Genomic DNA, 12444 nt, shown 5'->3' on the forward strand with positions numbered 1-12444 from the left:
CCTTGCGCCCACTCTGTTGCCAGATTTCAGAGAAATAGCAACCAGGTCTAAACAAGCCCAAAGAAAGCAACACATACATGATGTTGTGTAATTTTAAAACCAAAACTAAGTCCTCATGATGACTTTAGACGTGAACATGGTCATTTTTGTTTTGAAACATTAAATAAAAAAAAAAATGTTTTATAAAAAATAAATCCCGATCCCCGATTTTTTCTCTACCTGTTACCATCCTCACTGTAGGTCACAATTGTATGTTTTAGATCCCTTTATTACATGTGTCCTCACCATCCATAGTCTCTAAATGACTTATTTCACGTATATGACATTTAGGCTCGCCGTCCTTCATCGTACAACGGCAATGAGAAAGCACCAGGGGAGGCAGCCATAACCTCTGCCGCACTGAAGGGGCGCACGATGAGCCCACAGGTCCTTGTTGCTTACTGTTATTCCATCCACGCAGGGACGGTAAAGCGCAAACAACAAACTAGACTTTGAAACTAGAGGAAGATAAGGAGGACTTTTACAAAAAAAGTAATAGAGATTGTGGTCCAGAAGGAAAGCATGGACTTCATCTCAAGTTCCAGGTAAGACCACACTTGTAATGAAAATGGGATCTTACAAAGAAAGAACAATCCAATATTTAGATTTGGGTAACCTTTTTGTTTTGGAAATAACAGAATATTTCGATTACGGTCAAAATGTAATATTTGTAAATCTGACTCTGAAAGAGTCGGTGCCTCGCCGCCATGAACCTCACCGCACGTGCACTGCATCCTCGGTAAACTCTGTCACCAACAACACTTTTGGAAGATTTGTGATAGTATAAGAGCTTTTACAATCTGATCCCATGACACTGGTTAATGCATACGGTACAAATACCCAATATTTATAATCCCCAATTCTTTGAGAAATTATTCTTAAATCTATCGGACCCTCACACGGGAGGAGATTTCAATCAAGTTCCAGACCTGATCCTCGATCGCTCTTCACAGAAGACCAGCTCTTTAACACAAAGTGCTACACTTCTAAATGAGGAGATGCTGAGAACGGGGCCCATTGATATTTAGTGTACGCTTAATAAGAACACTAGAGAATACTAATTTACTCTCTGTACTCTTTCCACAATAGTTATACCAGTACAGATTCACTGTTGATACCCTCCCCCAAGGTATATCAGAAGGTTACGTCAAGTGGGTATTTGGCAAGGACCTTATCGGATCATGCTAACTTGCTAACTTGCGTAACAATTCAGAATGTAGTGATTAAAATTGGCAATGAAAACAGAATCTTTTAATATAAATCAAAATAAAGCTAATCCTAACACTATATGGGACGCCATAAAAACCTTGTCACAGAGGCCAAATCTTATTTTACACCTTTGGTAAACGTAAACAGTACGGGAATAATTTCCAAACTCTGGAATAAAAGATTAAAGAACAAGAAAAACATCACGTATAGTCAAATAACGGTGCTATTCTCAAACAACTTAAGTCATTGCTGGAATATATATTACTGCATAAGCATTAAACAAAAAAGGCAATACAATAATGAAACACAGATATTACGAACAAGGAGATCAGGCAGGGAAACGATTAGCCTGGCGGATTAAGACGAGGAAGCAGGGGTTATGACTGGACGGTGTGGCGCAGTGCGCTGTGCAATGATCATCAGATCAAGGGGTGAAACCCGCCGCTGCTGCGTCTGTAAAGCCGGTGTGTCCTTAGGCAAGACACTTCACCTGAACTTGCTCCTGTGGGTATTGTCCACAGTGACCATTGTATGTATGTATACAAAATATGTGTAATGTGTATCTGTAAAGCGCTTTGAGCAGTGGAAAAGCGCTATAATAAATGCAAGGAATTATATTAATTATAGTGCTTTGCCTGTTCTATCTTGCTATGCACAATGTTGATTCTTCTCTCAGAACCAGCTACATGGGTCTGGGGTAGAGATCTTCAGAATTGGTTGGGCAACCTGTGTCCCCTCGTGGCACAGCACATGTCTTGTCAGTTCTCCGGCCGTAACTCCATAATAAACCGTCAGTGTTTGCCATCAAAGTTCCAGCTCTCCCCGTGTCTCGATGAGTTTCCTCTCCATTGCTCCAGAAGTTTCCATCACAGGAGGTAGACATGTCAGCAGCTATTCTAACTCACAGCTTCATAGTCTGTCATTTATTTTTTACTTTATCTTCCAGTCTGTTTTTTCATTGCAATAACCATAAACAACTTGTACATACGTACTCACACTGCTTCACTGCATTTATGTAAATACATGCCAATTTACAGTCATGTTTAGGAGTTGTAAAGCTTACCTGCAAATACCACAGCTAACTCTTCCCGTGCCGTTGCAGTGTGGGTGACTGCGGTCCTGTGGGTCTTGACATTCACACTCACAGTTGAAGATAGGGTCACTGTCAATGTGTCTTTAATTCCCAGTGTCTTATGGTGAAAGACTTGTCTTCAATACACGTGTCTGCTGTCACTGTGACATCAAAATTAATCTGGAGAGGGAAGGCAGGGTTAAAGAGTCAGAGCTGTAAAATATGTATTGTTAAATATATAAAAAACACACACTGGTTTTTAATGGTAAACTTGTGAAAGCCACATTCTTGATCCCCCCTTTTACTTAAATTGCAATCCCTTCCAGCTTCTTTACTTTTTAAACGTAATTTGTCTTATGTCTTAAGTGCCTTTGGTACATGCCTCTTTACCAAAGTCTTGTTGGCTGTTGGCTTCAGATGAAAAGTGTTTTTTTACCACTAATAAAAAACCCAGATATATTTGAAAGTTAAAGCAGCACGGACGTATTTCATTCCTCCTGGAAATTCAGGACTGGCGGTGAAGATATTTCGGTGAAATGTGCCGCAACAAGTTTCTCAACCCGCTAAGCTCACTTCCCCCGTAGAGACTGCACTGACCGCATTATATGGGGGGGTCGCTTTAGGTGCACTGCTCCAGTGTTGTAGTAAAGTCACCAATTCACGAGTCCAAGTCACTCTCGAGTCACCACTCTTCGAGTCCGAGTACAAGTCCGAGTCACGTCGTAGTCGAGTCCGAGTACAAGTCTGAGTCACCCAAGGAGTGTCCGAGTCGAGTCCGAGTCATCATTACCTGTGTTCGAGTCTGAGTCCAACTCCGAGTCACCTAAGAAGAGTCCGATTTCAAGTCCGAGTCACGTCGTAGTCGAGTCCGAGTACAAGTCTGAGTCACCCAAGGAGTTTCCGAGTCGAGTCCGAGTCGAGTCCGAGTCATCATTACCTGTGTTCGAGTCCGAGTCCAACTCCGAGTCACCTCAGAAGAGTCCGATTTCAAGTCCGAGTCACCAGTCTTCATGTATTAATCTTCGTGGATATATGTGTTGAAATGTAGCTGCTCCTCTACATTGCTTTTATCCTGTCATGTTATACTAATCTGCCTATTGAACTGCTGTGAAGCGAGTTTGGCTACAATTCTTAGGTGCTATACAAATATAAAGCTTATTACTAATATTAATATTATATTATTATTATTGTAAATGACCTTTAATATGTCTAACTATATTTAAAATTAGTTAGAGAAGTGATTACATTTTATGCCAATATTTTCATATGGTAAAGTTTTAGTTTTGCACTTTTATTTTGATAGTAATAAGATCGGGACTCTTATTTTGAAAGAACTTTTACCGGTTAAATCGGTTTACTGATAAAGATAAGCCCCAGAAAGCACATGGCTACTTAGCATGCAGAATGACATCATTCTGCATGCTAAGTAGCCATGTGCTTTCAGTATCGGCTGAATCTTTATGTATTGATTCGATTACGTTACTCTGATGATAGTGTTCAAGACAGCCTATATGTCTGAACTCGATCCTTAGAGTAATGTGTTACGGGAGCCTTCTCTTCAATATTGTTTCTTCTTAACGAACATTTTGCTCTTTTCCAATGTGGAAGCAGAATGTGTGAAAGCGGGGCCCCAGGACGTGAACTCGACTAGCAGGTGCACAGCCAGGATAGAGGACATCAGACTCCAGAGAAAACTTGCTCGAGTCCGAGTCCAAGTCGGAGCGTCAATGTACAAGTCGAGTCCGAGTTTTTTAAATGTAAAGTGTCTTTGAGTAATGAGAGAAAAGGAGCTATGATACATTAAATGTGTTTAGTAGTTATGTCATTATTATTACCATACTAAATCCAGTGCCACAAGGACCTCAAATTAATATAACAGGAATTTGAAATCAAATTGAAAAGCTTAAAAATACTACAGAAAGAACTGACCTCCTCTCCCACTGATACATTATCACAATCCCTTCGCTCTCCCCTGCTGGTCCTGCACCCTTGCAGTGGGGGTGTAGACAACGCTCACATGCTCAGGCAGATTGTCATGGGTCACAGTCACTTTGGACGACAACCTCTGCCATGGAGTGCACATTCAAGAGGGTGGATAAAACAAAACGTGTGAGGAAAATAACTGACAGATGCAACAAAAAGGAGAATGTGATAAACGGACAACTTACTTTGTAGGCATCCTTGATCAATTCAACCACATTTTTTTGAATCTGAGGACAGAACTCCCACCTCTGATTTTGGAATCAATTTAGTGAGTTGCTGGGATAAAAAACAATTAAATTAAAACAATTAGCATAAGAATGAAATGTGTGAATCATGAATAATGAGGCACAAAAACAAAAGGTACATTTATTTTACCTTGTACACATCCTCCACATTTTTTGTCACTGCAAATATCGGCTGAATATTGTTTTTTTCCAACTGCATGGCTAGTTGTCCAACAGATGGGTAGTCCTGCACACAACCATCCAAGACATCAGTGACATTTGTAAACCTTATGTTACACACCTTACAGAACTATTTAAGGTGCTAACCTCACTACACAAGTTTTTCAACAATGTATTACAATCTTGGTAACCATGCCACTGCAACAAATGAATTCAGAATCAGAAATCCTTTATCAGTCCCACATCGGGGATATTTACATTGTTACAGCAAACGTGGCATGGCAGGTAAAAAAAAGGCATTTGCTTATGTGGTTCCATACCATTACATTGCTTTTGGTGTACAAGCTGTTTTCTATGTGGCACTGTTCATCATTGGGTTCCAGTATGCCAGCTAATTTTCCATCTCCGGCCATGTGGAATCCGGCATCAGTGGTCAGCACAATCAGCCGAGTGCTGCTGTTCCTCCAACCTATTCTTTCCTAAACAACAATACATGCGTAAGGGACAATTTAAATAAGAACACTTTAAAGGCCCATTTAATTTTCGCTTTAAGAAAACCCTGTGATCTCCCATATCAGCCTCCTACAAAGTACATTTAAACCCAAGTAGATGCATTGTGAAAAACATGGGAGTAACTATGAGGATGTTGTAATGCTTCTGGTCCTAGGTTTAGGATAACAAAACAAGATTGTGTTTTTAGTTTGGATAGAAAACGTTTTTTTGACATTGTGATTGTGTTAAAGAAAAAATGAAATGATGGGGATGGTAAGCTTTTGTTGGGCTTGCATTTTATATCTTTATATATGAACAATCTAGATCAGTGTGTCTCAACTGGTGGGTCGCGAACCAAAAGTGGGTCGCGGACCCTTTTCGAGTGGGTCGTGGAAAAAGTGAAGACATTTTTTTTTTTTTTTTGAAAAAAGTCAAACTTTATTTTGAAGGCCCGATTTTCTAACGCTGTGCACGCAGTAGGCGTTGGACAGGAAGTACCGGAGACCATAAACGGCTTTGAAAACGTCTGTCACGTAGTGATCATCTTCTCAATAAAACATCTTTGTTGATGTTTTTTTCGAGTCTTCTGGCCAATCAGAATCAAGATTGTTGCCGGAAGTCCCCACGGAGAATAACTTTGCGGTAGAACTATTCTTTATACATCCATGGGTACAACTTCAGATAGAAATCAACACATAATGAAATATGACCATCGGTTTGATGATTGACAGGTCACAGAAAAATGGGAGTTATCTACCCTTACCCACAATTTAAAGTAAGTCACACAGGACTATCTCCTCTTTGCTCTTCTCTCTGTGAGGAGCAGCAAGTTCAGCATCAGAACAAAGTGAAAAAACAAACAATGGCATAAAATATTATATATTATTTTCTTCTCAGAGTACCAGAATGCGTAGTTTATGTTTGTATTTCTAAAAATCTCCTGGGGGAGAATCCCCCCAGACCCCCTGCTGGGGTTGGGTTTTCAGCATGTGTGCCTTTTTATACAGTTCAGCTTTGATTCCATCATCTCATTAAACCTTTTTTAAAAGCATGCTTTAGTTCTGTGAAGGGATATAAGGGATATATGCACTGTATTTCACTTTTATTAATATTGTATGCTGAAAAGCTTATATTACAGCACGATTTTTTGTTGAATAGATTTGAGTGCTTCAAAATGTTGGGTCGCGATGTAGTGACCAAGTAAAAAGTGGGTCCCGAGGCCTGACCAGTTGAGAACCACTGATCTAGATGATGGGATAAATGTACAAATTGTGATCTACTCTCCCTACCTCAAAGGGCACTATGTAATGCTCTGATAGGCTCCTCCTTTGTACATAAACAGAATACTTTCTCCTGTCAACTCTCTTTTATGTCTATACTTGCTTCCTCAGATTACAGGCCCTTTGATGTTAGAAAAATAGCATCAAGCCTAATTGTACTTGTCAGGGTTAGGGTCATGAGGTATATTTTGAAGTTTTGAAAATGTCATGAGGTATACTTCAGAATTCAGTTGCTAGTGGGTACGGCTATTTCACTGCTTGAAAGCAGAGACCCTGAAACATTCTAAATTTGATATTTTACTTCTACTTGAAACGGCCGAAGAGTTTTCTCTTGTTTACTGTTCATCCTTTTCTAATAATGAACCCGTTCTTGCTCTCCTTGTCTAACTCACAGGTCATAGTTACTTCTTTGGTAGATTCCTTACCCCACACACGGCCGCCTGCATCATGGCGTCCAGACTACCTTCTGGAGAGTCCAAGTTCCCAGAAATGAACTCCTCAGTTACTTTTGTTTTGAACTGTTCTTCTTCTGACGTCATACTAAGCACATGTCTGTAGCCAAAGGCAGCCTGGCACTTTTGGTAATTCTCATCACACGGCTTCAGCAGTTTCTCCTTGTTGGTGTTTGTGTAAGGAAGAACTGTCTTATCAACAAACGCACCAAACCCTGTAGTTAAAGAAAGGGCAATTGGTTTGTAATCTTTTTTTCCTTTTCATTAACTGAAATAAAAGGCAAAGCCAGGGGCGATTTACTTGTTTCCCAAGATGTTTGAATGGTGAAATGCAGTGATATTTGTGTAGACCTAACACGTTTTACACAGTGGCAGTTCTAGACCACGGGGGTGTTACCAAATAATAGACAATTGTATTGTTTATGATTTGAATTGTCAGATTAACATTTGAATCTTATTACCTATTTGAGCAGAATTAGTGATACTCTTCAGAGCTGCAAAAAGATCTTTTCCCAGTTCTTTGACATTTGCCAAGTCGTCTTTCATGGAGTAAGACAGGTCCATCAGGTAGTAGAGATCAACCGGATAACCCTGAACTCGTTTGAAAGAAACCCTGAATGTCTTAGGAAGCCCTGTAAAAACAAAAAATAAACACACAAACAGAAAAGAAAGAAAACTGCTCAAGCATATTTCACGTTTAGTGCCCGTAGTTTTCACAATTCCTCAAATCAAATGTGATGATAGTGGCGATTTAAGAACTTTTTTTTGACCAGCCAACACAGGCAACAAATCACCGTAGTTCCTTCCGTTCACAAATGTCCGCATCAACTGATTCCACTCACCAGGTCGCAGTCTCAAACTAATCTTCTGTGGACTCAGCTGAACAGGCTGTTTCAGCTGTTTGTTGAATGACACGGACAGAGGATCTGCCTTCACGATGACTAGAGTGTTCTCCGGGGAGATGATCTCTTCCCTCTTGCAGCCTCTCTTCATCAACTGAGCTTTGGTGTCACAGCGCACTGCTTCCTGCTCACCTGCTTTTGTAAAATTCTGTACGAAGAGGATGAAAAACACGCAAAAGATATATTATGTTCACTCATCTGTGTCTGCCTATTATGTTGTTTATATTACTTCTTGCATATGGTTTGGGGACTGACATAATACATAGAACCGCAGTAAGTCTTTTGAAGGTTACTTTTAAGATCACTATAATTGAGAGTTTTGGAAAAAGAGGTTAGGGTCCAAAGTTTTCTTTATTTACAATCAGCAAAGGTCTACCTAAACATTATGTCGAAAAAGGAGGGAACTTTTCCGTAATACTTTATATATGTCATCTTATTTGTTACAGGCGCTATATAGTATATCGAAGCACAATCAACATGACCGATGGGATAAAGGTGTCTGGTTGGAATGTAAGGGGGGTTGAAAACTATGTGAAGAGGAAACATATTCAAAAGTATTCGATACAACATAATATTGATATAGCCTTTCTGCAGGAGACACATCTGACAGACACAGAGCATGTTAAACTAACTCAAGGAAAGTATAGCCAGATATTCTTTCATCATATACAACCCAAACAAGCCAAGTGGCAATATGTCTTCATAGGAACGTCCCATCCCGCAGCGACGTGCAGGCAGGGGATGCAGAGCCTCACCTGTCATACTCCAATGTAACGGGAATAAAACTAAAGAAAAACTAAATATTAATAATAATAAAAAATGTCTCCACTGATTTATTTTGTAAATGTGATTCTGTATGATTCCAATCTGTATAATTCCAATTGCTTTTTATAGTCAAAATCGGCAAATTTGACGAGCTCCGCTACGGGAGCGATGAGAAGTGAGGCAGGGACGAGTTCTGCCTCACCTCAGATGCGTCACCCCACAGACACTGGCTGGAGCGCGGGCACTAATCGCATGCCTGTTACTAGGGATGTCCCGATCACCTTTTTTTGCTCCCGATCCGATTCCGATCATTTGATTTTGACAATCTGCCGATACCGATTTTTCCCGATCCGATCTTTATGCAAAGCATTAAGAGAAAAAAAAGGTAACAGATAACGGCTGGTCATCCAACGCGATGAATTCAGCTATCTTGGCTGTTATTTGTTTGGCCTTTTCACTGTTCTGGGGCAGTTTCTCTTTCCTTTTGAAAGTCTCTGAAAGTGTCGGTTGTTTCAGTGCCGTTACCTGAGTGGCCGCTGTGTACTCGTCGTGTTGTTGTTGGTGTTTGTTTCTCAGGTAGCGTATTAGATTGGTCGTGTTGAACGTAGCTCTGTTCTTTCCACCACGCGGAACCTCTGCCTTGCAAACATTGCATCTGGCTGTTACACTGCCTTCGCTTTCAATTTTATAATACTTCCAAACTCCTGACATTTTCTCTGTCCCGACTCCCGAGTCACCAGCTGAACGTAGCCTCTCATTAGCTTACTGCTACTATCAGACACTGCGCCCACTCTGTTGCCAGATTTCAGAGAAATAAGCAACCAGGTCTAAACAAGCCCAAAGAAAGCAACACATACATGATGTTGTGTAATTTTAAACCAAAACTAAGTCCTCAGGATGACTTTAAGACGTGAACATGGTCATTTTTGTTTTGAAACATTAAATAAAAAAAAAATGTTTTATAAAAAAATAAATCCCGATCCCCGATTTTTTTCTCTACCTGTTACCATCTCACTGTAGGTCACAATTGTAATGTTTTAGATCCCTTTATTACATGTGTCCTCACCATCCATAGTCTCTAAATGACTTATTTCACGTATATGACATTTAGGCTCGCCGGTCTCATCGTACAACGGCAATGAGAAAGCACCAGGGGAGGCAGCCATAACCTCTGCCGCACTGAAGGGGCGCACGTGAGCCCACAGGTCCTTGTTGCTACTGTTATTCCACGCAGGGACGGTAGACGCAAACAACAAACTAGACTTTTGAAACTAGAGGAAGATAAGGAGGACTTTTACAAAAAAGTAATAGAGATTGTGGTCCAGAAGGAAAGCATGGACTTCATCTTCAAGTCCAGGTAAGACCACACTTGTAATGAAAATGGGATCTTACAAAGAAAGAACAATCCAATATTTAGATTTTGGGTAACCTTTTGTTTTGGAAATAACAGAATATTTCGATTACGGTCAAAATGTAATATTTGTAAATCTGACTCTGAAAGAGTCGGTGCCTCGCCAGCCATGAACCTCACCGCACGTCACTGCATCCTCGGTAAACTCTGTCACCAACAACACTTTTGGAAGATTTGTGATAGTATAAGAGCTTTTACAATCTGATCCCATGACACTGGTTAATGCATACGGTACAAATACCCAATATTTATAATCCCCAATTCTTTGAGAAATTATTCTTAAATCTATCGGACCCTCACACGGGAGAAGATTTCAATCAAGTTCCAGACCTGATCCTCGATCGCTCTTCACAGAAGACCAGCTCTTTAACACAAAGTGCTACACTTCTAAATGAGGAGATGCTGAGAACGGGGCCCATTGATATTTAGTGTACGCTTAATAAGAACACTAGAGAATACTAATTTACTCTCTGTACTCTTTCCACAATAGTTATACCAGTACAGATTCACTGTTGATACCCTCCCCCAAGGTATATCAGAAGGTTACGTCAAGTGGGTATTTGGCAAGGACCTTATCGGATCATGCTAACTTGCTAACTTGCGTAACAATTCAGAATGTAGTGATTAAAATTGGCAATGAAAACAGAATCTTTTAATATAAATCAAAATAAAGCTAATCCTAACACTATATGGGACGCCATAAAAACCTTGTCACAGAGGCCAAATCTTATTTTACACCTTTGGTAAACGTAAACAGTACGGGAATAATTTCCAAACTCTGGAATAAAAGATTAAAGAACAAGAAAAACATCACGTATAGTCAAATAACGGTGCTATTCTCAAACAACTTAAGTCATTGCTGGAATATATATTACTGCATAAGCATTAAACAAAAAAGGCAATACAAATAATGAAACACAGATATTACGAACAAGGAGATCAGGCAGGGAAACGATTAGCCTGGCGGATTAAAGACGAGGAAGCAGGGGTTATGACTGGACGGTGTGGCGCAGTGCGCTGTGCAATGATCATCAGATCAAGGGGTGAAACCCGCCGCTGCTGCGTCTGTAAAGCCGGTGTGTCCTTAGGCAAGACACTTCACCTGAACTTGCTCCTGTGGGTATTGTCCACAGTGACCATTGTATGTATGTATACAAAATATGTGTAATGTGTATCTGTAAAGCGCTTTGAGCAGTGGAAAAGCGCTATAATAAATGCAAGGAATTATTATTAATTATAGTGCTTTGCCTGTTCTATCTTGCTATGCACAATGTTGATTCTTCTCTCAGAACCAGCTACATGGGTCTGGGGTAGAGATCTTCAGAATTGGTTGGGCAACCTGTGTCCCCTCGTGGCACAGCACATGTCTTGTCAGTTCTCCGGCCGTAACTCCATAATAAACCGTCAGTGTTTGCCATCAAAGTTCCAGCTCTCCCCGTGTCTCGATGAGTTTCCTCTCCATTGCTCCAGAAGTTTCCATCACAGGAGGTAGACATGTCAGCAGCTATTCTATTCATAATGGGTTTTTTGGGGGTATTATGAAAAGAACATCATTTGTAATCGTTACAATTTGTCACGATCTGTCTGTGTTTTGTTTTGTCTTTGGTTTATTTTGAAAAGTGTTCACCCCCTGTCTTGCCTGTTCCCTCCTGTCTGATTACCCGATTGTGTTCACCTTGTGCCCCCCTCCTCCCTCCTCCCTCCTCACCTGTCTCTTGTTTCTTTGATTAGTCCTGTGTGTATTTAAGTTCTGTTTTTTCTGTCTGTCTTTGTGAGTTCCTTTTTTGTCTATGACTGTGTTCACGGGGTAGTGTTCTAGTTTAGCCTTGAAATAAAGGTATTATCTGTGAAATCTGCATTTGGGTCCTGCCTGCTTCACTCACCCTGACACAATTAACTGTACATATTTGTACCTATTACAATATAACATGTTACACAAACCGTTTCAGATATCCAAACCTTTCCATGACCTTAAAATGCTACTTTCAAATACCAGCTCCTTGCAATCTTGCTCGAGAAAATCGAAGCCACATGTGCACCAAAACGATAACCAATATTTCTCTGATAAATATTGAGATATATTTTTATAGATACAGCTTTTCTCATGCTGCAACCCAGCTAATGTACCAATTAGTGCCAATTAATGAATACATGTACAAGTTATAGCTCACTATTGAAGAGCTGACCAACTAAAGCCGGTTGGGATGACGGCTCTCCAAAAGTGAAGTCAAAACCTCTTTGGTAGCCGGCTGGTGTCTAGTTATTAGTTTGGAACGCGCTTGATTGGATATGCACCAATGGTTTTAATGAGAAGAGCAGGCATTTTACAAAACATTTTCGTAAACATATCCATTGTTGAAGATGTGTGAGGCTGATCAGGTGAGTACGTAGGCCTATGTGCTCAGGCCTTGCCCAGATTAACCCCTGTGTGTAAC

General features: G+C 40.3%; 1 protein-coding gene across 1 annotated transcript in view; it reads right to left on the reverse strand.

Moving 5' to 3' along the window:
• itgb2 (integrin, beta 2) overlaps positions 1-12444 on the reverse strand; it is a 37911-nt gene that overhangs the window by 16909 nt on the left and 8558 nt on the right. Inside the window, exons 4-8 of the mRNA XM_034105158.2 lie at positions 7774-7981; positions 7393-7563; positions 6905-7146; positions 5028-5186; positions 4679-4774 (exon numbers count right to left, since the gene is read on the reverse strand). Coding sequence (XP_033961049.1) covers positions 4679-4774; positions 5028-5186; positions 6905-7146; positions 7393-7563; positions 7774-7981 — 876 coding nt within the window. The remainder of the gene's footprint in view (positions 1-4678; positions 4775-5027; positions 5187-6904; positions 7147-7392; positions 7564-7773; positions 7982-12444) is intronic.

Source organism: Pseudochaenichthys georgianus, chromosome 17 (assembly GCF_902827115.2).
Source record: "Pseudochaenichthys georgianus chromosome 17, fPseGeo1.2, whole genome shotgun sequence".
Classification (NCBI taxonomy): domain Eukaryota; kingdom Metazoa; phylum Chordata; class Actinopteri; order Perciformes; family Channichthyidae; genus Pseudochaenichthys; species Pseudochaenichthys georgianus.